Genomic DNA, 26,393 nt, shown 5'->3' on the forward strand with positions numbered 1-26,393 from the left:
ACAATTGTTCTATAGCAGATTGTATATACAGAATGTATTCAATAACACTTTATAATATACATGTCATGGATTTCATATATGTGAGAGCATAAGACCTCAACCTCCCACAAATGAAATTTCTGTGTGACAAAGACCCACGATGTTTTGAAACTATTGTAATCATAGGCACATACACACAGGTAACAAAACACTACATTTTCATTTGCAGGCTTAGTTCAACATATATCATGCTTTCCAAAAAAAAAAAACTATGTCATACATCATTAACATAAATTTCTTACCTTTATATTTAAAACTCTCATTAACAATTATTTCTGATATAAAAACAACCTTCTTTGTATTTGACTGTATTTTCTCTATCCTAGCTGATGACCAAATTCTGCTGTTTCCTACAACATGTATACGTCTAAGTCCAATTATAAATTTAACTTCAGTGATCTCTTTTGGTTGATAAAATGCTTACTGATTTAACAAGCTTCATCTCTAAATGATGTTACAATAAGTAACAATTCAGTGTTTAAAGTGGGAAGAAAATGTTACATAAGCTTCAATTGATAATAAAGACCAATATTTCATTAAGCACCTCAGCTCTCATAAAAATATGTTAACTTAATGGCAATACCTAGCAAAATGTAGAGCTTGTGTATTTCTAATGAAAAAGCACTTAAAGGACTGCAATTAAGTACGTCATCGGAAGCATGATTTTGCACCATCATCATGTGGGAAATATTGCAGCGACAATCTTATTCAATATAATCAATGTCATGTAACTGTTTAGCTTTTGCACCCATTTTAGTATGCTGATGATAAACAATTTCCTTACCATTCTAGAAATGTTTGCCTGTTTATGAAAGCAAATTCCACAACAGGAAAAAATACAGATGATTGCAATTGACACATTTTTTAACATCAAAACACTGTTGGCTTTTAAGATTATCTATGACTTCATCTACAAAAATATTCAAGAGATTATTTAATCAGAAATGATGATGTAAGGAGAGTACTAAATAAGGACCCATACATAAGTGTTCTTAAGCACCAGTTTACTATAAAAATATCAAAGTAATGGTAAGATACATTATTTTTCTGTTTCAACTTACGTATTTGAGGAGAAGGCAAATGAACCAGCTTGGCATCTACTCTGGACATCTTCATGTCCTACCACACAGTTCTTCATATATTACTCCATGACTTTGATAACATATACATACAGTTTAGAACAAATATTCTATATTACACATAAATCAGAAAGTCAGATTCTGAAGTAGGTCATATTCTTTGTACAGAACTGTCAAGAGGCGTGGAATTATATCATATGAGTTGACCTCTCTGTATTGTCTCCAACATCTGTTTCTATTCATGCTTAAAAACCCTATGGAATGTAATAAATACACGCTTGTTGCCTATTTATTAAATATGAAGAGAAAAATGACTCTCCACTCCATTACTTTCCACCAATGACTATACAGCTCTCCATCATTTGCCACCAATAAATATAATGTCATCATATTCAAAAGTCTTGTATTACATTTTACAAATTCTTCCTTTATCTGCTGATAGGGCAGTAGAACTCATTTTCGCCCTTCGCACCCCTCACCAGATTTAATTCCATCTGATCTTTGTTTTTAATAAGGTAGTCCAACACACTCAGTGAGTGCGTGTCTATAGTCTCACAGGTTACCTGTCTCAGCTTCCACATCCCTTGTGAATGTGTTTGAGTTTTGTCAGGAGCTTCTTGTTGATCAACACAGGCCTCCTGTCACCTTGCCTTGAGTTTCAGATGGACAAATCTTGAGTTTAGAGGAGGTGACCCTGCAATCCTGGACCCTTCATCTCTCCGGGCCTTCATTCCATGGATTTTGCCGAAGTAGAACTCTAAGCAGAGCAAAGTTTGTTCTTCTGAAATTCAAAGCGGTGACGCTATTTGCTCTGTTCTCTTCTCTCAGGATCCTGAACTCCACCATTTCATAGTCACTGCAGCCACAGCCGGGTCACTTTCTACATCCATTTACCAATTATTGGTACCAGGTCCAGAGTGCTTCTCTCCCTTCATCAGCTTTTAAGTGAGCCTGCACCAAGAACTCATAATCGGTGAATTCCAGATGTCTCCTGGACTGCTTGTGACCTGCTGTGCTGCCCTTCTAGCAGGCAGAAATTTATAGATATTTTTTTTTAATGCTAAAATCCAATCTTAAAACCTGATCGTTCCTTGCCAGGAATTACCTAGCATGCTTATTTAAAATTAATTATTGTAATTATAGATGGCATCTCTGAATCAACAGATAGGCAACCAATTACAGCTAATAGCCAATTTAATTTCATTAAACAGCAATTTTTAAGCATGAAATCTGTGAAATAATTAGTAGCTTAAGTTTCCAAAAAATTTTGAATTAGGCTTGGGTAAGCAATGGGTAAATGCGATCTCTGTCTTCCATTTTGTTCAAGAAAAACATAGGTCAAAAACACAGAAGAGATTTAACAATCCCTATATAGTAATAAAGACAGTGCTGGAGATTTTGATAATTTTGTAAACATTTGTTGTTCTTCCAATAGGCCCATTATTTTGAATGGCAAGCTGGTGTGAACTGTGATACTGTAAACATGAGTTCAGTAGATGGTGACGAACAAAAATCAATCTCTGAGTTCAGATCCTAAGTAGAACAACACTGGCAAATCACTATATAGCCAAAAAAGAATCACTACCCATGCAAAGCAGCTATGACTCATCCAGCTGAAGCTGTAATCTATATTGGTTCTATTTGTGTGTATGTACCACTAATAATAATAATAATAACAACAACAACAACTCTTATATAAATATCATGTGTACTCAGCTGCCTCATATTCATGTGTATAGCATAAAGGGCAAGGAACCCTTGCTCCTTTAAAAGTCACATACAAATCTATGTCCATAGCAGCCAGGGTCAGCAGAAATGGAAACAGTATGTTATGGGACGCATGCTGAAAACATCTCAGAGAATCAGACGTAATGTCAGCAAGTAATTACTCTTTGAATGTGAAACAATTTGAATGTAACTATGAATGGCAGAGAGCAGCCCCCAAAATGGTGAGACAGAGCAATTTCAGCTGCAAACAACATTTAATCCTAAACTTGGTATCTAAATGTATGACGAAGTAGAAGTCCATGTTTGGCAAAAGTCATTGCAGCAGTACATTTCACAGAAAAGATAGCTGATGTTGCTTGCCTTTGGGCAAAATTACACTTAATATCAAAATATGAGGGATGTCAAACAAGCACTAAACACAGGAATATGCTAAGCTAACTATTTTAATTTTTTACTGGGAATTTAACTGAGTCTAACGAAATATAACTCTGGATAAGGCAAATCTTTTATGATTCTATATCAATGCAAATAATTCTTTATATTTCACTGACAAGAACACTATCTTCCATGAAAGACATCCCTGATTAAAAAGCATTAGCTCATAACCAGAATGAGATATTTCGAAGGAAAAAAATTTCTGCCTTTAAAGTAACTAAATTTTTGTGTAACTCTTTATCTTATGGCATTGATCTTTGTAGACCTTGGTGTTCATCTCTCTAGTGGACTGCTGCCACAGTCAGCAACCCTGGTGCCTGTGTTTATAGACTTGTTCAAAGCTTGCTGAAAGCACTGCATAACAACAATCCACCCATCTGGATTGTCAACACTAAAGAAGCAGATGTCTTCCAGAGTAATTTGGCTGACTCCAACAGGCGCTCATATATGAGAACTACGAGGCATGCTGGCATGAAGGTACATAATATATCCAGAACCTTAAGTGATTTCTTCTGGACAGCTTCCATTGGGATCTCCAGTGTGACTGACGTTCTGTACAGCAAGTCTTGAAAACTTTCGTAAGTATCTGGCTGTACTTTTGAGTATCAGTGGTACCACAGTCTCATCTGCAGACAAAGGTAATACAGTGTATAAACCGTATGATTAATGGCCTGCAACTCCCCTTCCTTAGAGCCTGTGAGACAAATGTCTCAAACATATAAAAGTTCACATGATTGTGATGAAAAAGACCCAACTATAATTGATATAACAGGAGCAGGTACAATTTAGCTAGTTTACTGGCTTACATAATAATAAAGAAAAAGCATTGCAAGATTACAATACTCACAAAATAATAATATCACTCCTAAATCTCAGATAACAATCACAAGCATTGCAATAATATTCTACTGCTGCAATTAAGAGGTCACAAATATTATAAGGTTCTGTAAACCACAGTGCTTATATCATATGAATGGCAGGAGGAAACAGTAGAATAGTCAGTATCAAGGACTGGTACGGCAAACAAAAGAGAGAATATGAGATGGGCCCTTTCTAGGTTTTAAATTTTACTTCACAATAACAGAATGAAAAGATACCCGATTTCTCTGGCTAGGGTCCAGGGGGAGAAACCCAGACCTACACCTCAGGTATATGGCTCAGCTTGCCACATAAAAAGCATAGCACAGCATTTCTATGTTCTTTTTAGGCGTCACAGCTTCCTGTAAGCACCTCTGACCTTTGTTTTCATTTCAAGAATTACTTACAAAATAGCATGTCTGAAGAATGTACCTCACATCCAAAGTGGTGTAAAAATACTTTGTGGACTCATAATGCAACGTTACTTACTGCTTCACAAGAAACAAGATTTCTAAAAACTGAGGATTATATTCTGTCATAAGAACAAAACTTTGGTAGAAACAACTCAGATAAAAATGCAATTCTTTTAAAAAGTGAATGAAATGTAAAAAACAAAAACACACACTAAAAATTTAACATTATTGATAAAAAAAAATCAGGTAATAAACAACTCAATGTTTGGATTTTTACAAAGTGCCGATTTATTGTACACCTGGTCTGTGAAAAGGAGTATGTCAACTCTCATCAGGCAAACAGACCCAGACAATTCAGCTCACAAAGAAAATCTCTACTGATGTGTAGAACAAAAATAAAACATCAGTAGAATTTATGGATGAGACCTGTGACAATATTGGTAATAACATTCCTTGACCTCACCCAGACTCCTGTCACATAAAGTTGCAAATAGAATAACTGTTGCTCCTCTCAAATGCAAACCATGGTCAGTATTACAATCATTGTGTATCAACAATAGTATTCACTGCCCTGTATCGTGGATTATTTCTGTGCTCTTTTAAGATTCACTAAAATTATTTGCTAAGGTTGCTTAAGTAGTTTCTTGCATTGTGAAGCTTTTCAGTTTTTATAATATTGAAAAAAAGCAAGTTTGACTTTTATGTAAGATAGAGCTGCTTTATTCACTGTTCAGTCAATACTAGGCATTAGGCTCAAACACTTGTATGTAACAATTGCAGTAGTTACAACACCAAATAAAGTTATTACAGTTGTTTCATAACTCATGCCTAGAATTCAAAATGACTGCGAGAAAAATTCCAGGCACATTATCACCTAGATTTTGTTTACTCACATATACCACATCAGATTTCAGATGTTAGGAGTTCATATTTCATTGTAACAAGACGCAACATAGAAGCAAAGAGTTTCTCAAAAAAGGTTTCTTTTGCTCTGTAAGAAGCACTAGGTTATTAATTACTATAAAAATAAAACGCCAATTTGATTAACTATAGAATGTAGAAGCTAGTATATTAAAACATTTTACATTTTTACTAAAATTTAAAGTTTCAAGATGAAAAGGAAAAAATGTAAACATCAGAGTGGCAGGATTCTCAAAGGCATTACGAAGAGATTTACACAGTGCATTGCAAATCTGCAGGTCTACAACTGTTGTACACTGCTCTGAACTGGCAGAAAATTCACTGAATTTGTAGACATACGCTATTGATTTCTTAACAGTGTAATTAGGAGGTTTTACTAATCATCATTAGAATGACCTCAGATCTTTAACAGTGCTTTAAAATTAACGGCCAGTTCAAGAAACGCTAGAGGATACTGGGAGAGTACTATAAGTTCGCTCTGAACTTACTTTCTTCTGTAGACATCAGCTTATAGACACAGTAGAAAACTAAAGAGACACTGTGGATGGTATTTCCAGTTGATCCAGGTCAGTTCTTATTTTAACTGTGCTTTGTACTAAAATGAAAGATAACATCTGAAAGCAAGCCATGTGTGATACAGGCTGCACACCTGTGGGTACCATAGCTTCAGATAAACAGAAACTCTTGCCACATATACAATTATTGGGTGGATAGCTTGTTCCCCAACTCTTAATGCATATATCAACATATAAAGAGAAAACTCTAAAACACTCCTCCTGTTCTGCCTAGGCTGAGCTAAATGAAGAGTACCATTAGAGATCATACATGACCTTTGTTTTATTAATTGAACAAAGCTGTTCAAATACTGAATGCGAGGGAAGAATACAAATCAGTAAATAGAGGTTGGATGAGAAGTGCAAAACCATATACAATTGACTTTCAAATTTGTCTTCTCTGTAGCCAGGCAACCAAAATCAAAGTAAAGAAACCACTTCAATTGCCCAGAGGCAAGTACAATCTCCAAAGCAAGAAAATGTAAAGAATGAGAAGCAATAATTCAATTTGTCAGAGATGGTCTACAAGGAAAGCATTAAATGCACTTTCCTCATTTGGGGAAAGTTAGTATACCCAAAATGTCTTTTAATTAAGATATGCTTAGTCCGGCAAGAGATACTTTCCCATGAAACTTCTTATTAAGAAGTTACTTTGGCAAGGCAGTTTACTTTTCCATGAAGTTTAGCAGTGAGTAGCGACTAAAAAACCCTCAGTTCCAACAGTGCTGGTCAGCTCTTCTACATAACATTCTCAGTCCATGGATTAGTGTTGTATCACTGCCTGTTTCAGCAGGAATTGTTACTACTCTTCCATACTTCCCTAAGACTCTGTGACATCTCTCAGCAGCGCTCATATTCCTTCCTTTGACTTCTTGTAACAGGTTTAAAGACAAAACGTATACTTGCCACCCATTACTACAATTGATGTATTGTAGACTTGTCTAGACTATTAAATAGGAAACTTACTTTCTCCTTCATACCACATCAGTAAAAGAAAAAAAAAATCGTACAAAATCACTTTTGCTACTAAAAATCTACACTTTGTTCCTAGTCTATAACACTACAGAGAAAAAGCAGGAAAAGCAAAATGGAGAGTGAGGGAGGAAAACAAGGGGGAAGCAGTGCTCTTTCTGCTTAAGTCGGGTTCTTTGTCAACTCCCTAGTGGTTTGTCTTGACTAGGAGGATATTTGCTTCCCTGCGCAAGCCTAAACATTAAAACAAACATGGAATTAAGAGATGGGAACTATCTAAGAGGTACACAGCCACTGAATGAGTGGCTTGAATCACTGACATTAAGAGATTAGCTGAATTTGAGCTGGCCCCATTTGCTTTCCAGATAAGGTTAAAAAAAATGTTATGTAGAAATTCCTACATTTCCTTTCACAGAGTAATAGGTAGACTTCAAAGATTTCAAAATAAATGAATGACTTTAAATTTTCTTTCTATGTTCTTAGCACACATATCCGAATATATTACACTTGTAGCTGGGAAAGGTCCATTTTCACAAAGAAAATGCAGACAAATATGATTACTTGGGTAATGTAATAATAAAGATTTCTAGATATAAGTTCTGAATAATGTAACCTGCTATAACAGACATCAAAAAACAACTTAATTATTTCAGCTGTAAAACAGTAGTAGTCTAAGCTATTGTTAAATTTTACGCTTTTCAACTCTTTCATGAATCAGTTTTAATCAAAAACGATGATAGATCATGTCTTTACAGTAGCCCTACTTGCTTAGATAGATTAGTTCCTTTTCTTTAAATTGCCTCAACAGGAGGTAAGGCTTTATAAACAACACAAATGGACATTGCTTCTTCTGGGAACTTTGTTACACTGATCCATCAAAAGGAACTAATCTGTGCTGTTCTAAAAGCATACAAAGAAACAAATTATCCATGCTAAAGAAATGTTTAAGTAGTTCTAAACAACAGATGGGATTAGAAGGATTATAGAAAAGATTACTCCTTAATATGAGTCATATTAAAAGAGTTAACTCAGCCATTGAAGTGGTTTCCATTCAATCTGTAAAATATATAAAGTGGACACAGAAGGAGAACATACTCATTTACAACTGGAAAAGCTTTCTTAACATTTTAAAACTGTTTAATTTCTATGCAAGCATTAAGTAACTAAGAATGTGTATCTCATCATACATGTTAATTCTCTCTCTCGCTCTTTTTTCTCAAGGTTTTCTACTCTCAGTTTCAAAATCTCTGCAAAAGATAGAAGATGAAGATATGTTGCTAACCACATTCAATCTAGGAAAATCTCTTCAAAATAGAGATAGAGCTGTGAACAGAGTTGCTATACCTTTGCTGAAGCATTATATGACTGAAGACAGCAGTGCTTTGGATGAAGAGGATGACAGAAACATGAAGTTTTTGGTGAGTTTTAAGTTTTACATTTTGGCTTGACTGTAAAATGGACATTCTCTTTATAACCCCTTAGAAAACAAGTACATTAACTTAATACAATAACCTGGTGAATATACAAAATATCAGTTTAGCACACTATAGTCAAGAACAAATTTTCAGTTGCAATTATCTAATTCCAAGATTTTAAAATGCGTAACTTTGACAGTTGAATAAAAGAAACCTGATCCTTATAGAACAATATGCAGCCAAAACTTGTGGGAGGAAAAGCCTATATTTATGTTTGATTCAGCACATCCCATATGCAGCAACAGGTTTTTAAGTCCACCAAATAGAAGACTCATTATTTTCTCATGTTCTTTACCATAAAACCATTTCAGCCATTACTTTTAAATTGGCATCTTGAAAGATAAAATACTTGCACTGCTAACTATGAAGTATGAAAAGTCAAGTACAAAAAGTGAACATAACTGACTTCAAACTGTTACTCTTATTTTCCCTTAAAACAGGACACAGGTTCAAGACGTGATTTCTTAAATCATGTTATGCCAATCAACTTAGGTAGAAAGCAACTACCTTATCTTGCACTGAAGGGAGCCATGGCTCTTCCAGCTGACACTGAAATTCAAAATATTGAATCAATACAGGAAAGAGAAACTGCAGATGAAGAAGATTCAGTTAAATTCCCTATAGGAAGAAGAGATTTTGACAGTAAGTATATTTTCACTTTTACACAAAAATTATTTAATTCAGGTAAAGAATTGCAATTTCTATATAGCAATTTAATAAAGATTCATATAAAAAAAACCCATGTCATCTTTGGGATGTCCTAAGGCTGAAGAAATCTTGGATTTCCACTTTACATCTATTATATTCAGTCCACAGTGGAGGAAGCATTTGTTAAATTATTTTCAGAGGCCATTAAGAATTCTAGTTCTCGGATGACTTAAACTTTCAGATTTTTTTCCTGTAGCTCTCAGGTGTATGCTGGGAAGAGTCTATCGACCTTGTTGGCAAGTCTGAAAACTACTGATCTATGTGACCTTCTTTGAAGATTAAACATTTTATTATGAATTTAATGTAATTTGAAGTTCCTGTGTTCTAGTGTGGCTATATATATGCATCCAAAAATACATTGCCATCACACTGTAGAGGGAAACATAATTCACTACCAAAAAATAACATAGCTGTAATTACTAACATTGTATTGTTATCAAAAAATAAAGTACTTCAGCATAATCCAGACTTGTAAGTATTTGTTTTATTACACACAAGCTACTTCCACTTATTTGAGTACGAAAGGAAGCAATTAATAAATTGCACCTTTTCCTTGCAAAATTTTACAGCTTCTGAACCAGTCAGTGTACCGTGTATGTCAAAATAAAAACTTATAGATGAAAAAAATCAGTTAATTTTGCCTGACCAGCAATCAATTTATTCTTGCTTGAGGTTTTGCTGCGTTTTCTTTTTGCACTGATTTTGCTGTCCAACTCCTCCCGAGGGTTGTTTGAAGTCTTAGGTCTTTTAGCTTTTTTTTTCAAAAATGGTTCATTTTCCTTACCACAGATTACTTTGTCATTATTCAAGTCCATCTGTTCATTCTTGGAATTCTTGTTTCTTGGCTGACAACTCAGCTTTCTCATTTCTGTAAAACTTCTAGTCTGCTGAACATTTTCAGAAATAGTTCCAAGCACTGGTACATCGAGACTTGAATTCATACCTTCTGTCATGTAAGAATATCAAAATTATATGTGAAAAAATAAAAAGTTACCTGGGATTATTCATCTTTTTTTCTATCATAGAACCAGCATGTGATTATTTTAAATCCAAACTAGTGTTTTATCAGTAAAAAAATCCTTTGCTGGTCATTGCAGTTACATTTGCTATGTGTTCATAAGTGTACTACCAATTTAAAATGACACTGCTTAAAAACATCCAATAGCAGCTTTACTTAGAATTGGATTTATAACTTTAAGATATTGGAAAAGATGCTTAAAGCCCCTATAAATTATACATATGATATGGTTTATAGAGGAGTAAATCCATTTTTTCCCTTCATTAACGGCAAAAACACAAATTTCACTCAGCTTACTTTTGTAAAACAAGTAACATTATGTATGTAAAATGCATCTTTTTTACCTCAAGATAACATCAATATGTATTTTTCAGACTGATATTTTCAAAGCATTAGTATTGCAATTTTAATGCAAATACATTTAACTGATCATAGCATACACAGAGCAATGAGATGTCTAATTTTTTCTTGAAAACATTTACATTTGAGTTTTACTAAAGCCTTATTTGATATATTTGAATAATTAGAAATATTAGTATCACATTTACTTATTCGAACCTACTACAGCTCACCTGTGAGATATTCAGCTTTTAAATGTCTCCTTGGTGCAGGATGCATGCAGGTTGGAATTAGGTTATTGCTGAGGAATTGCTGACCATTTCTTTCATTCAACTCATTTTTATATGTGCATGCAAACTGAGATTTGATTGAAGATTGCTTCATCTGTAAACAGCAATCTGGTATTAGCTTGAGTTATTTACAAAAGACAATACTTGTAAGACTAATGAAATAATAAGTTTCCTGATTATTCTCTCTTTAAAGCTTTTAGATCATGTAAAATACCAGAAAAAATTAGTATGCTCATATAAAAAAATATTTATGAAGTATTTATTTACGAAGTGTAAAGGCTTTCAAGAACACTAATAAATGATGTTATTAAAGTACTAAAGTAATTTTTAAATAATTTTCATTTATTTCAGAAAGTTACATATTAATTTTAAAAGATTCAACCTCAGATTTTCTGTCAAAGTCCTCTCTTTTGATAGGCTGCAGACTCTACCATTTTGAGTAGCAGTCATAGCTACTACAGTGAGTTATTATTCTTCTACAAGTCATTATCTTTGAGAGGTCAGTTCATAAATGGCAAGTACAGAATGAAACTTGCCACTTAACCAATTTATACAGAGGACCGCATAATAGCAACATTTAAAAGGAATAGTAGATAATATAAACTAAGCTTCAATATACCTAAACCTGGAATATAGAACATTATTTCAGACTGATCTTTGGCAAATTTCAGATTTCCCATTTACTCATGAAATACAGCCATTTTCTCCTTGAATGCCAATGTGTAACTCCACATTTGTCATAGAATCATAGAATGTCCTGAGTTGGAAGGGACCCACAAGGATCATCGAGTCCAACTCCTGTCCCTGCACAGGACAACCCCACAGTTCACACCATGTGTCTGAGGGCTTGTCCAGTCTCTTCTTGAACACTGTCAGGGTTGGGGCCGTGACACCTTCCTGGGGAGCCTGCTCCAGTGCTCCAGCACTCTCTGGGTGAAGAACCTTTTCCTAATGTCCAACCTAAAACTCCCCTGGCACATCTTCCTGACATTCTCTCGGGTTCTGTCGTTGGTCACCAGAGAGAAGAGATCAGCACCTGCCCCTCCTCCTCCCCTTGTGAGGAAGCTGTAGCCGCCATGAGGTCTCCTCTCAGTCTCCTCTTCTCCAGGCTTGAACAAACCCAGTGACTTTAGCCGCTCCTCATACGGCTTGCCCTTCAAAACCTTCACCAACTTGCTGTCCCTCCTCTGGACACTCTCCAGTAGCTTTGTATCTTTTTTTTATATTGTGGTGCTCAGAACTGCCCACAGGACTCCAGGTGAGGCTATATCCATATAGCATAAGTTGCCAGAAATCTACAGTTTCGGAGAACACTTTTGTACGTTTTTCTCCATTGTTTATCCCTACCTCCTAGTTTTAGCAGCAGGGAACCTAGTAATGGTACAGGTAAATCAATAAATTTGGTTCCACTACAAAAAATAAATTAAAATTTTTCAATATATCCATATTTAATGGCATCAATGGTTACATGTCAAACTTCCACTGTTTACACTTAAGTTACAGCTTCACATCAGCTTAGACTTTCAGGGTCCAAGCTTAGTACTTTCCAGCCAATTTATCACTAATACTATAGACTCTGCAAGCCAAATGCTGCCCTCACTTTCACTTGAAAGACTACCAGATTGTACAAAATATGTTGAAAGGTATAGTGCAAGGCAAGTAATGATATTAGGATTTTTAGCTAATAATTCTGTTACAACAGCAGAGATGAAATCCAATAAATTTGGGCTGAACAGGTGCTACACAATACAAATATATCAGGAAAAAGAAAACGCAAGAAAACTTGTCACAAAATAAAGGTTGTGATATACACAGATGGCAGTAAATATTTCTCAAATAAGAGGTTTACAGCACTTTTCAGATTAAAAGGTTTGCATTATGTAAGTCTACTTTTCTTCTTAACACAGGCATGTTTAAGTTTACAGTTGAGGCTTCACCCTTATAGATATGCATTTCTCCTAACTCAAAAACTCAGTGAGAGAACAGGAACGATGATGGGAGAGAGGGACGACGACGGGAGAGAAAGAAAATCTTCCCAGAAATCTCTTTTCACAGGGATCTTTATCCAGAAAATTCAGTCATGATTTATGCCACTTTCATCTGATACTCTTTTCATCTATATAAGCTAAGGGACTCTAGCTTTTTATCATTCAGGTGCAACATAAGTATCTCTTCACAATACTGCAGCTGTTCAGGTGAACACACTTAAAGTAAGTCTATTTGGAAATTAATAAATGGGATATTTTTAGAAACTTAGTTCTTCTTTCTGACTTAATATGTCTGTACATACACAGTTTTATTTTAAACTCAGTATTCTCTTCAAAAGTTAAAAAGACCCAATTTTCCCAATTGTGCATCATTCCCAAACCGTTATTTCTTCATGCCAGATAACAGCCTGAGAAAGACAGACAGATTTACCAGGGACAACTAGGCAGCCTGACTCTCAACAATTCTAATCTTTTTGAAGTGTTAATCTACTCTGGACTTAAAACTTTTACCATGAGGGAAGACTGTATACATAGACATTCACAAGGTTTTGTGTGCTTCAAGTTTATGCCTGAGCTCACTGAGTCATTAAGTGCATGTTGTTAACTTTATACTCTTCAGAAAGAGTTTTAGAGAATAGAGAAGTTATACTCAGAATAAGCTTTAAAACTTGAAATAATTAACAATGCAACTCAAATCTAGTTTAAATTTAATCAACAACCTATTGTAGTGTTACAGGATTCAGAACATAATGGGCTTACACTTTCTTCAAACTGTTTCTGTAATAGTAATGAAAAATAATTTCCTGTATTTCTTGTTTCTTAAATGTTTCCTTTTAATGCTTTAAAATTCCCTCAATTCTTTATTGTTCACCAAATGACACACTTTCAAAATTATGCAACAATAACTTGCACAGAGTTCAGTCATTCATATTGCAAGAGGCAAATAAGCTACAATTTGTGCTGACTTGATGAAGATATAATAAACTTAGCACAAATAACAAACTTCAATAAGAAAGCCTGATAACTACCATTCTATAACCAACAATAAATTCAGTTATTTTTTGGGACACCGGGGTTTCTTTTTAATGCCCTCATTTGACACTTCACTAATTCAGTTTGCAAATACTAGAATATGTGGAGTCAAAGGACAGAAGATCAAACACTGAAAAACTTGCAGCACAAACCCATCTGTCTGCTTCAACTTCACTGAAACTTGAAATATGTCTCAGAACTTCACTCTGTATTGCATCACATACCATTTTGTCATTTGCAAATAGTATACAAAGCTCTACCAAATACGACTTTTTCAGTGGATGCTAGTACTAACCTAGAGGGTATATACACATCAAGAGTGCAAGACCACATTTGTTGAAGCAGTCAAACTTCCCAACTGGTCTAGAAATGTGTATTCACTAGTAAAAACAACTGTACTACATTAAGTGAGGTAGCAATAGGTAAATTTTAATAGCCTGAAGGCAGAGCAAAAGAGCACAAGACTAGAGTTATAAAGTAGAGCTTCACTGGAATGTTTTTTAAAGAAAATATGGTAACTTAAAATTCGATTGAAGCAAACATAATGCAGCCTGTCAAGAGTTTGAAACCACTCTTAGAAATTAGAGTTATTTCACATTAAATTCCCAAAAATCCACTGTTTTGAGGGCACCGTCCCAATGTCCCACAGCTCAGGGAGAGCAAAAAGACGTTGGGAGCAGAATTTGCTAATCAAGTAGGTGCACGAATGGCATTCAAGTAACTCAAACTTCCTATCCCTTCTCCTCTTCACAAGCAAGTGGGATGTTGCTGTTATCCCTACACAAAGAAAGAAATTCTGCCGCATTTCAGAAAAAGGAGTCTGCTGTTAGTCCTGTTCAGCTGGAAGAAAGCGTGACAGAATTTAGGACAGTGTTTCGGCACACATAAGTCAATTACTAGTAGTAATAAGTAGATAAAGCAAAACATTCTCACACCTTGACTTCTATATCTAGAAAAGTTTTTAAGTTGTTCAAGATGCCAACATAAAATATTCACTTTTATATGAAATATCAATGGTGCATGCTCTATTTATTTCTAAAAGTCTAGTTGATAATCTATTCCAGATCTCCTTCCAGCATCTGCATACAGACAGTACTGCCAATATTTAGTCAGTAAGAATGTTGAGATTTGGTTTTTATACACTGGAATGGCATAATAGAATTTGAAAACCTACAGCAGTAACAACAAACACATGTTTTTATTTTCTAGCCAAACAATTACAGTACTATTTGGAAGAGGAAAAGAGATAAAAAAAGAAAATGTCTTTTCTCCACCTTTATCCTTGCCCTTTTAAAACAACAACAACAAAATATTAAAGATTAGCTGAAAGAGAAAGTTGAAAAAGGGAAGGGAGTGCAAAGGGAAGAGTAACAAAACAATAAATGGTTAGGATTATTACCAAACCAAGGCATCATGTTATTCAAACATGAAAAATGTCCTGAATAGTTCAGGTAATAGAAAGCTTTTATTGTACTGAAATGATCCAATTTTTTTAGCATGACATTTTACCAGCCTTTTGCTATCCTAAATTAATCTATTACTGTTTTGAGAACATTTAACCTCAAATCACCTCATTATTGGGTTTCAAAAGTACTCAAAACTCATAGCTACAGATCCTAGGAAAGTAGTTTAGGAGTCTTGTAGGAAAAAAAAATAAATAAATTCTATACAAGTGTAGTTTATCAACTGACGCTAATAAAGTCTTTCTTCAGATTTTGTGCATACACACCAAAACTACCAGTCAGCTTAGTGTTCTCCATAATTATACTCCACTTGAAACCAAATATTTCTTGCTTAAATAGATGAGACTACTACCTGACAAAGATTCTCTTCTTCATTACTACATATTTTCTGTTCACAATTATCGTGGGCATACAGAAAACTCTTGATAACTTCCTGCTGATAGTTTTCCAAGTCACAGTTTATTTGTAATGGAATCACCAACAGGCAAAACAATTCTCTCAAATAACAGCATTTAGAGAACTAAGCAATGAAAAATAAAAGCAGTGCACGAAGTTAGATATTAAGTCATTTTATATAGGCATGAACAAGTCACATGAGAAAGGCAGACTGGGATTTTTTACTTTGTGGAGCTTTTTCCTTGGAAGGATTTCTATACACAGTAAAATTACAATGAACTTCAAGCACGCCAAGATTTGTTAGATTGCTTAAGCCACAAATTCTTTTTAAAACTAGAGCTAAAGTTATGTTCCCAATTGGAAGGAAACAGTACCTCATATAGGAAAGGTTGTCTACAGTTATATTACGAAAAAACCACGCCAAACTACTGAATGTCCTTGCAGCTGTTTCAGGGTAAATGTGTTAACAACACTAGGATTTCTGAAACAACATATCAAAAGGTCAAAGCAACCCTAAATTTACGAAAAAAAAAAAAAAAAAAGAAACAAACAAACACACACAAAAACAAACAAAAAACGACAAAAAAAAAAAAGGACAAAAAAACCCAAAACAAAACAAAAAAGCAAACAAACATCAACCCCAGTGATCTCTCATATATTGCATGCTCACAGCCTGATAGCTTTTGTTCCTTCTTAAGTCTTAAATTTCCCTAGTTGTACCAAATCCCATTAGTTCAGGAACAGTATTTTACCTACAATTTGAAATTTGGTGCAGAAGAAAGGTGAAAATCTTACTGTGTAAGATTTTCATTCTCTCAAATTGCTCTTTAACCTAAAAGAAGCAGGTGACTGTAATAGCCCTTCCATTCCCCTCTCCTACCAATAAGCAGGATTTGCATAACCCCACTAAAATGAAGCAATAGGGTATGTACCCATTTTAGATAAATGGATGTACAGGTTAAAGAAACAGACATAAGGTTAGATTAACCGTTTTTAGATAAAATACCTCTCTCCTGTCCAGTTAAACTTTCTACAGATTTTTATAAAGCAGAAAGGAGAGATAAGGACAACTGACAACAAAAAACATAACTCAGTAGGTGTTCTACGGACCTTTCTGAATTAAAGCCTCCTTCCACAAAACACCATTCACCAGAAGACACTTAAACAATATATCACAAAGTTGAAACTCTAAATTGTCTCTCAAAGGAAGACTGAGTTTCTTATTATTACTCTTACCTGCTTCTACTAGAAGCAATGAAAAAATGCAACAGGCTAGTTCCCCAAATGACTTTCTCCTCAATGGATAATGCTGTTATAGTTAGGTGATCTTTCTGCATCTCTTCCAGTATTTAATGAGGATTGAAAGACAAAAATATTTCTTTGCCTTGCACTGTTGCCAGGAATTTGTTTTGGCACAATGGAAATACCCACAGATTTACTTTATTTTTTAAACATCAATTCCAGTTTGTGACTACCCTTTTACTTTATCCACTCTCCATATTTTTCGATATTAAGCATGTGTGCATCTTGTTGTGCCCTAGGTCTAGACATTATCAATCTCCACTCCTCCACACAATGCTGCAGAATTCTTGTAAGAGATCAACTCCCCTCTTAAGGAAGGAGAGGGCATAATGATTTGGGGGTTTTTTTGTTTGTTGTTTGGTTTTAATTTGGAGAATTGTTTCTCCTTTCACTTCCTAGACTGTCCTAGAGTTCTTTATTCAATACATGCATCCTGATGGGATTCAGTATACAACCAACCTAATCATCACTACTGTGTTTTTCTCTCCCTCTCAAATGCAGAAAAGATGACTTTTATGGGACAAGTACTAATGAGAGATCACAAATTTGTATTATAGGCTAACCATCAAAGGCAGCAGGGTAAAAAAGTCCTTAGGACAATTTTATGGAACTAGTGCTACCATCACACATACTGCACAACAAACTTCCCAGAAGAATCACTGACATTAAGAAGAAACATCATGTTCCTATTGTCTTATTCAAAAAACGTAAGTATGATATCTCTCCTGAGGTGCTTGTGAAAATTAGTGCATTTTGCATAACAAAACTTAAAACTGTGAATTTCACAAGCAACCTGTACACATTTCAAGATGGTTGTATGAAATAATAACGTAAAATTGGTATTCAGTGTAAGGAGGTGATAAATACTACTACAGCATATGAGATCTATGGTCATGCACAAGCAATTCATTGTCCTAGGTGCTCCACAGTAAAGACAGAACAAAATTTATTACTACCAAGAGACATTACAATCCAAGACAAGAAATACATGGGTTCACAGAGAATGGAACTGATACTGTCATTGTAACGGATACTCATCTCAACCCAAAGCGCTGCTAAATTTTGGGCAGAGGTTGATTTAAAAGCACAGAAAAAGGTTTTGAAGGAGGATAATGAGTTCTGCAGACATTTACAGGAAATCTCTTCAGCCATAAGAAACAGTACAAAACAGAGCTGAAAGAAAGTCTGAAAATTAACAAACCAATAGCAAAGACTGGTAGTGCAGGCTGAATTTAAGCAAGGATAGATGTCTCAAGTTAGCAAATTAGAAATCATCATTGGGTTGGGATAGGTTAAAACAAGCATCTTATATCGACTGCAACTTAAAGGCACAGTTGGGTGTTCACAGGATGGTACAGAAGTAACAAGACATGTCAGTTTTGACACTTAGGTGTCACTAAGGACACTTAGGTCAGATATAGATCTGTGAACTGTTCATATAACAATGACAGCTGAACTTCTGTTTGTAGAAATATTCATCCACAAAGAAGGTATAGAAAGAGAAAAAGCAAGAAAAGGAAGGAGTAGAAACACACAAAAGAAACTCTGTAGAAATTGTTAGAAAGGTACAAAGTAAGCCAGAGAAAGATAAAATGAAAAATTAATATTTCAAGAAAGACAACAGAATTTTACGTGAGAGGAGGGCAACCAAAGTTGAACATAGACAACTATCTGAGTTTTAGTTAGAAATGTTACTAGTTGCTCAGGTACAGCAATTCTAGTTGACTGGAAAGAGAAGCAAGACTAAAGTGAACATAGAAATACCAGAACAACTCCAGACTTCACAGAAACATAGCGTAGTTTAGATGGCAGCGTTCGGTTGATACACAGAAAAGAGAACTGCAAACATAATGTGAAACACTCAGACATCTTATCTTGCTTAAGAAGACATTATGCTGATACATAATTAAGGAACATTTACAGTCTGAACTGCATTACACTCTGTACTTTGTTTCTCTGGTACAATAGGAAACACTGGAAGAAAGCTGTAAAGTCTGATTGTCATTAGTAGTGGCAGTTTAGCATCCTCAATGTTGGTCTAAGACAAGGGTGTCAAACCACTCCCACATTTATGCAGTCCTAAAGTTACATTTGGCCCTTTGAAGGTTGATGTAGCTCTTGGTGAAAATGAGTTTGACACCCCTGCTGTATTGTATCAAAAAGTATCATAGGAGTCACAGAACCCTTTTAGATTGAGGCACTACAAAAGCAGCAGTATCATGATGAACCTTTGCATGCAACTCCTGCTCCTGAATTAGAACTTGTTCAATTATTCAGAGAGCTCTGAAAGAACTACTATTTGCTAATCTGGTATTTTTGGTTAGCAAACAAGTATTTCTGAAAAAGTAAAAATAGTTTCACAATATGAATCGACCCCGAGACTCATATTTTTGATAGTTTGCGTCAAAAACCTTGTAAGTTTCCAGTAAAAGTCCCAAAATGTGACAGGCAATTATTTTCAAATAATAATTTTATTTGTTTTGATACTGAACACAGCTGTTCATGACTGCAATTACAAACCCTCCACTTAGATAAGAAAACTGTCTCTTTCAATGTGTTATGCAAGCAGCATATCACATTTCTACTATTTGATGAGTAACACTGCAATTTAAATGAGCTGTTTATTGTAAAATTAATATAATGCAGATCCTTCATCAGCTTCAATCTTTCATAATTCACCTACGAGTTTTAAGCTAGATTTCACCATAATTAGTGCATCTATCCAAAACCCCATTCAAAAAAAAAACCTCAGAATGAAGTTGGAGTATATTTAAAACACACACTGGAAATACTGACAGTGCTTTTAATTGTACTCCCTTTTAATGACTTTCTACTTCTCAAACAAGTAATACAAAAAGTTCTCCTCATGTCCAGTGAAAGAAACATATTTTGCATTTTGCTGTTCTAGAACTTACTCTGACAGTTTAAAACACATCTGTTTTCTTCTTTATTTAATAATTACATTGGTGCTTTTACCTGTTGTCAGGACTAAGCTTGTAAAAAAAATATTAAGACATTATTTTATCTAATCCTCTATTAAAATGCTGTGGAAGATAAAAGCTCTGACTCCTTCCATAGTCCTAACATTCAAGTCTGACAATTTTGAGGAAAAAAAGACTACATAAAATGCAGTACACTGGAAGACTGCAATTTTCAGAAACAGGTTGTTCCTTTGAATAGTGCAACTCACAATACCAACATACTCTTGTAATGTTCCATTTCATCTACAAAATAGCAAACATTTATTGCTCACAAAGAAATGTTATGGAAATGTCCTCAGAATGTTACAAATAAAAAGTATTCCCAAAAAAAATGCAACAAAAGAAGTAATTATTACACTTTTAGAATGTCTATATCAGAACTGAAATCAGGTGCCTGTGTTCAGTTTTATTGCTGTTTTCACATAGCTTCAGTTTTATTTCTATAGTCCTGAAATACACAGATGGTTAAATGAAGCAATATAGATTAACTCATTACATCTCCATTAAGAGATCTTCATTAGGAAGTATTTCTAAGTTTAAAGTCTCTCCCACCTGGAGTTTTAGATATTTCCATTCATAATACACCACCGTTTGAGTTGGGCCAGTTACCACTAGTGAATCACAATTATATTTCTTTAGTTATGTGCTACATTTCAGGCAGGTATTTGAGAATTTTAACACTGCTGTTTTCATTTTAGCATTATTATTTCAGTACATCTAGAGTCGCATAGCAATTCCTACACAGTACCTCCATTTTTTTTTCATCCAAAGATTTCTTAATACGTTGTCTAAGAGGCTTTGGAGAAGAATCACTGGATTGTGCTGGAGATCTATACTTAAAAGAGATAAGAAGTATTTAGAACATGTAAAAGCATTTTGTTAGGAAAAATAGCTACCACACCAAGTTCCTCAGAAACAGGAAGGTATCTTTACTCTCCAAGCTTTACTTCGTTTTCTCCCTTCTTAAGTAACCACATGTACTGTGAAAACTGAAGACAGCATAATGAAAACAAGCCTACAGTTCCGATTTCTAGTATCATTTTGCAGTATGTTTACAACATGCAGTTCTGCAGCTGGTAATGAGTTACCAAGTCATTATTCTACTCACACCCCTTGAATAGCGTCTGGTTGACATCCAAAATAATTTTCCTCATATTTACAGACTTTTCAACAGAAGCATTCACACACACAAAATGCTTCCACTCTCCTATATTTGAGTATGTGAATAGTTACATACATGGATTAAAAACTTTTATGCCTGTAATGCAATAAGTTATTGATGCATACAAGAGGGGATTTTCTGGTTTTGAAATAAAAAGAAATAATCCATGCATCTGTAAACAACTTCTCTGTTTATGCTCATGTCAGGTAAGTGTGCATATAAGGACAGTTATTTCAAAAATAACTCATTATTGAATAGAATGAGCTAAATAAATTATTCCATGAATAAAATTTATTTTGCTTATTTCATTCATCATTTTATTAATTTCTATTTGAGTCTGGTGCAACATTTCTGCAGGACCTTACAATGTTTTTGCTATTTAAACTGCCAAAATATGTGGCTTCAGCATACTCCTGTCTAGACTGTTGTTCTGCTTTGTGAGTCCTCTTTGTAACCCACAATGACAAAATTCTCAGCATCCCACTACTCCAACTCATGATTCCTCAGAATGAGCAACTTATCAAATCATCACTGCTCTTCAGTGCATGGACAGGTTAGTTTCCTTTTCAGTGCCCACAGAAATGGATTTTCAAGAGAGCCTTTGTTTTGTACACCAGATCAACATGGATGTTCCTTAAATAGACAGAAATTTTTTAAGCAAGAGAAAAAATGAGCAAGAAGTAATGACTAGCTTAAACATTACTAGGATGGGAAGATGAGAATGATATAAAAAACAGCAGAAAACAAGTTGTCCCTAACACTGAATACCTGTTGAACCTGAAAAAACAGAAAAAGAGATCCTTTATTGCAAAAAGTTATGAAAATACTTAATCCATGGTCATGCAAAATTTAACTCTAAAATTTAAATAATTAATGATATCAGAATTACCTTATTTTGTTTTCAATAGCATCACTACATTTTTGTGTTTGCTTAAAAAACGTGAACATACTATGGGAACACAGCACACTTCTGCCTTGCATGCAGCTTCAAAATATAAATAAAATAGCAAGAGAAATTGAAATTCTACAATGCAAATATTTTCTGGAAGATAAAAATGAGGTGCTAACAGAAGGAAAATATTTGACAGATAAACTAAATGACAAATAAAATAAGAAAAACCTCAGCTTGGTTAGGATGTTCTAAAACACTGAGGATGTATTGTCAGTGCTTACATTCAGTTCCCAAAATGCATGTATTTCATAAATTAAAATGAAAATATTTTTAATTAAAGAAAGTCAACCAAAAGTTAAACAACACAATCGCTGCTTCTCGGCAGTAGGTTTTTTGCAGGATTTCAGTGCAGAGATATTTATCTACACAAATAATCAAGAAATTTATTGAAAGAACAGTAAAATAAAGCAAGAAAAATTTCTGAAATGCTGAAGTTTTGAATGAGAGATGCTCTCATTTAACCTCAGTCTACACCTGAAACATTAACACTGCTTTCTCAAACTGACCTGAACCCAGACAAAACTGCTCATGAACTTGAAACATATTTTGAGATTCGTTAGTAATGAAATCTCTAGAAATAACAAAAAGCATTGTGAAAAACTACCATGTGATCAAAAACCATAAACCAATTACTATACGAGGTGACCAACAATCTGATGCACAGAATCAGATTCTTTAAAAGAACATGAAAACTGCAGTGATGTTGATTGCCAAAGGTACTGCCATTTATCCTGCAAACTGCTCCAGATTTACTGTTAACAACAGATTGGCAAGAAGACTACAAATACTGTAGTTCAAATACTTGAGACACAAGCACTACCAAAAAAGTGCTGCACCATAAGGTACCTGTACACCGATGCAAATCAGAGTGACATATTAACTACTACTCTGTGTCTATTAAGGTGTTCAGCATACATAAAGCAACTGGAATCTTACAGTAAAGCTGCTTGAGAAATGCAAAACACAAAATCCGATAAAAATTGAGAACCGGCTTTGTTTCCAAGTTTCAGTTCTTGCAAAGTTTTTTATTCCTAAAACAATAATTTAGGATCATAAATTCAAAACTTTTAATATTATCTGTGTGCTTCCATTTAAATATTTGATTTAGAATTAACTTATTCAAAAAACTATATACAGGAAAATAAAATCTAAAACAAATGAATCACTAAGACTTACTAAGGAAAACACAAGAATTGTCTAGATTATAATATTAATTCCCAGACAGCAGTACATGTTTACACCTACACTGAGAAGATTTTAAGTCAAACAATATCTTATCCTTTTGAGGAAAATTCAAAAAAATTAATTCAGCTGAAAAAATCAAATGAGGTAAGCGAAACCAAAGCTCTCAGTGGGCATTCTTATTCAGAAGTGTTTTAAAACCCATTTTAAATTAAAGAATTACTTTAAAGGAAAAAAAAAAAAATCAAGATCTCTAGCTGTGAATAATAGCAGTATTTAATTCAGAATAATAATTCAGGTGAGCCTTGATTCCATTCACATAGAGGATTAACCTAAATCCTATTAAGCGCCGTTTTATTCTGATAAAAATACAAACGCAGTGTGGTTTATTAAATTCAGAAAACACTTTAAAAAGGAACGTGGATCAATTTTCCTGAATCCACAGTATCAGAAAAATAAGAGACTGAAACCAGACTTATTTACATCTTGTTATATAATGAAATAGAAATGTATAGCTACAGCTATTCTCAGATATTTGAGGTGAAAGAAATATTCTGCAATATATTGTTATACACTGCCTTTTATACTAAAATTTACAGGTTTATTTAAACTTTTTATTACTGAAAGTATTTTTTTAAAGTTTTATTAGTGTGTGCTTGTTCCTTTGGTTTCCTCAAAGACATCAAATGATAAAACTAATAGAACCCTTAAATTCTTCAACTTTCAGGATCCTCCATGTTCCAATTTAGGACCTATCACTGGTTTGCTCTTTTCTTGCTGTTAACCTCACAGCCTTGCACACTCTGGTAGTGTTATGGTGGGACCTCATGGGAAATGACTGTCACCAGCATAAGAAACACTCCTCCTGCATTTTTTCTACCCTTTTCATTTTAGCTCCTCTTTTATGTCAGAGAACCCAAATATGTGCATGCACAGAGCTTAATAAGAGGCCTCACAGCCCCTGCCCTGAGGAACAGACACTCCAATCACTGCTAAAGGCACCAAAAGCAAGAACAATTAATAAGTGGTTTGAGCAGGTCCTTACAAAGACAATTTTGTTACCCTGAGAAAAGCACTGATGAGGAAACAACTATTGTGCTACAGAGGATGCTTGTCTGGGAGCTCTCACTGCTTTACTTCCCTGCTGACCACCAGGGAGAGTTTTTCCTCTCCCTCCTCTTCTGATTTTATTCTTCCCTAAAGCACCTTTCACCATTAGAGTCAACATATGCCATCAGTTACCGAACTTACTAATAAACCTCCATGCATGTGAATTTGTTTCAAGATCCTTTGTACAATACTATCCTGATTGGTGGATCATAACAGGAAAAACTATTTAACTATTTAAAACTGCTTCTACAAAATAATTATTATGTAGGAAGAAAATGGGATATAACCCCAAAAATCTCTTGTGTTGTAGCTAGACAAAGGAGGCATCTTCAAAATGAACAGTAATCTAGTTACTGAACAGACAGTATTTGAACCTAGGAGTTAAAATTCAACTTTAGAGGTGAATATTTGGAAGGCTTTTTGCAAAGGATATTTCCTCATGGGTTTTGTTCAGCCCAGAAATGTAGTAGCTCAAAAAGTCCATATTACAAAAGTATCTTGAAGATAGAGCAAATGTGAATGAGGATGCAGAATACTTTTGAGACTGCTGTAAAAATGCTTTCCCTTTACACCCAACCTCACAACAGATCACACTTCATTTATTTGCTTTGTTTAAGTACTATTAATGCTTTTTTTGCCACTCAGTGTAAGATTTCCGAAAAAAACAACCAAACAAAAGAACCACAATAGCACCACACAAACAAATACAAAACAGACACAAAAACCTTCTAGAACTCACCTGAAGAGTGTCAAAACAGAGGTGATTCCAAACAAATTTAAGTTTTCATCGTCATATAAGAGTTCTGCTTTGTTCTGTGTAGGAAGATTGACAGCTTCTTCATCCAGAAGAACTAGTAAGACCTTTACGGTATCTCTGCCACAATATGCAGTGCCATGATTTATGGAATGCAATTTTGGCTGAAAGTAAATAAAATCAAAAGGAACAGACAACAGGAAATGTCAGCAACCCAGATCAATAGCTCACCTCCAAAAATAAGCCATATCAGCACAAGGTGCGAGAATCCCTTCCTTCTCCTTCCCAATAAGCATTTATGTGGAACCTGTGCATGGGAAAATTTCTTCCTCATTCCAAGCAATTAGTAGAGTTTAAATCCCTGCCAGCTGGAGGTATACACTGATGAGCAAGTCATACAGTTACACATACAAATCTGTGATGAAACCATGCAGTAGATATTAACGTATTATTTTCTCACAACCAATTTGAGTGCTATGGGATACACAAACACATTCTGATGAAGTTCAACTCCTCTGACTATCTGAATCTGCTGAAGTAGTTGGTTAAAAGTGAGATTTCTGTCAAGATTTGACAATACAGTTACTTGGCACAATCTCCTATTGTTTGGAACAGGATTAATTCCTCACAATTTCCCACAAAAATAAAGAATTCCTTCAAGAAAATAATAATCCACATCTGGGAGTGTTCAATGCTACAGTCAGCAGTATAGATGTATTATAGAGCTCCATAGCCACTGTGGGACTGCAAGAATCGCGAGTTTGATACATTTTTCTTTAAAAGTACTAGGAGTTCCATAGAGGAAGTTAGGACTTAATACACAGTAGTAGATTTTAAAAACCATAGGCTTTCTTATTTACCAATACACAGAAACATTGAATAGCCTGACTCTGTTCAGAAGGACAGGAAGAACTGCATTTATCTAATCAGTTAACGGCTTTTAAACAGAGTCTTGAAAAGATCAAGTTCTATTTCTCTCTCTATTTGATTACATCAATTAGTGTATGTAGCTTTCAAGAAACCATAGCAACATATGTCAGTCAGTTACTATAAGTTATAATCAATAGCTAGAAATAGCAATTACAGAAATGGTTGTTACTTGTCTTTACAGAATTGGCCTATTTCAGTACCATTTAATTTCCTCAAAATTTATTCCGAACTTCTTCAGTCGTTACATCACCACATCATAGATTTTTATAAAATGTCATGTGTGCCACAGTAAATTTGTCTTCATGAGAAAAG

At 34.6% G+C, this 26,393-nt stretch overlaps 2 protein-coding genes across 6 annotated transcripts in view; one reads left to right on the forward strand and one right to left on the reverse strand.

Moving 5' to 3' along the window:
• Window positions 1–26,393, reverse strand: part of PARPBP (PARP1 binding protein) — a 130,292-nt gene that overhangs the window by 76,235 nt on the left and 27,664 nt on the right. For 2 of the 5 annotated variants that reach the window (XM_065839093.2, XM_071818072.1), the window contains exons 8-11: window positions 25,137–25,315; window positions 20,740–20,821; window positions 10,773–10,923; window positions 8,369–10,128 (exon numbers count right to left, since the gene is read on the reverse strand). In XM_065839093.2, coding sequence (XP_065695165.2) covers window positions 9,794–10,128; window positions 10,773–10,923; window positions 20,740–20,821; window positions 25,137–25,315 — 747 coding nt within the window. In that variant the 3' untranslated portion in view covers window positions 8,369–9,793. Of the gene's footprint in view, window positions 1–8,368; window positions 10,129–10,772; window positions 10,924–20,739; window positions 20,827–25,136; window positions 25,316–26,393 lie in introns of those variants that run through there. The other 3 variants (XM_071818077.1, XM_071818078.1, XM_071818083.1) reach the window with 3 other exon arrangements.
• Window positions 8,063–9,619, forward strand: PMCH (pro-melanin concentrating hormone). The gene is made up of 3 exons (XM_065839114.2): window positions 8,063–8,417; window positions 8,915–9,116; window positions 9,379–9,619. Exons 1-3 carry the CDS (start codon window positions 8,169–8,171, stop codon window positions 9,426–9,428), a joined length of 501 nt encoding a protein of 166 aa, XP_065695186.2. The 5' UTR covers window positions 8,063–8,168; the 3' UTR covers window positions 9,429–9,619.

Source organism: Patagioenas fasciata, chromosome 1, assembly GCF_037038585.1.
Source record: "Patagioenas fasciata isolate bPatFas1 chromosome 1, bPatFas1.hap1, whole genome shotgun sequence".
Classification (NCBI taxonomy): domain Eukaryota; kingdom Metazoa; phylum Chordata; class Aves; order Columbiformes; family Columbidae; genus Patagioenas; species Patagioenas fasciata.

Excerpts from the sequence above, each read along its gene's own strand:
- PMCH (XM_065839114.2), top strand. The coding sequence starts at position 8,169 with ATGTGTATCTCATCATACATGTTAATTCTCTCTCTCGCTCTTTTTTCT. Across the intron at positions 8,418-8,914 it reads ACAGAAACATGAAGTTTTTG|GACACAGGTTCAAGACGTGA; the intron begins GTGAGTTTTAAG and ends CCCTTAAAACAG. Across the intron at positions 9,117-9,378 it reads AGGAAGAAGAGATTTTGACA|CTCTCAGGTGTATGCTGGGA; the intron begins GTAAGTATATTT and ends TTTTTCCTGTAG.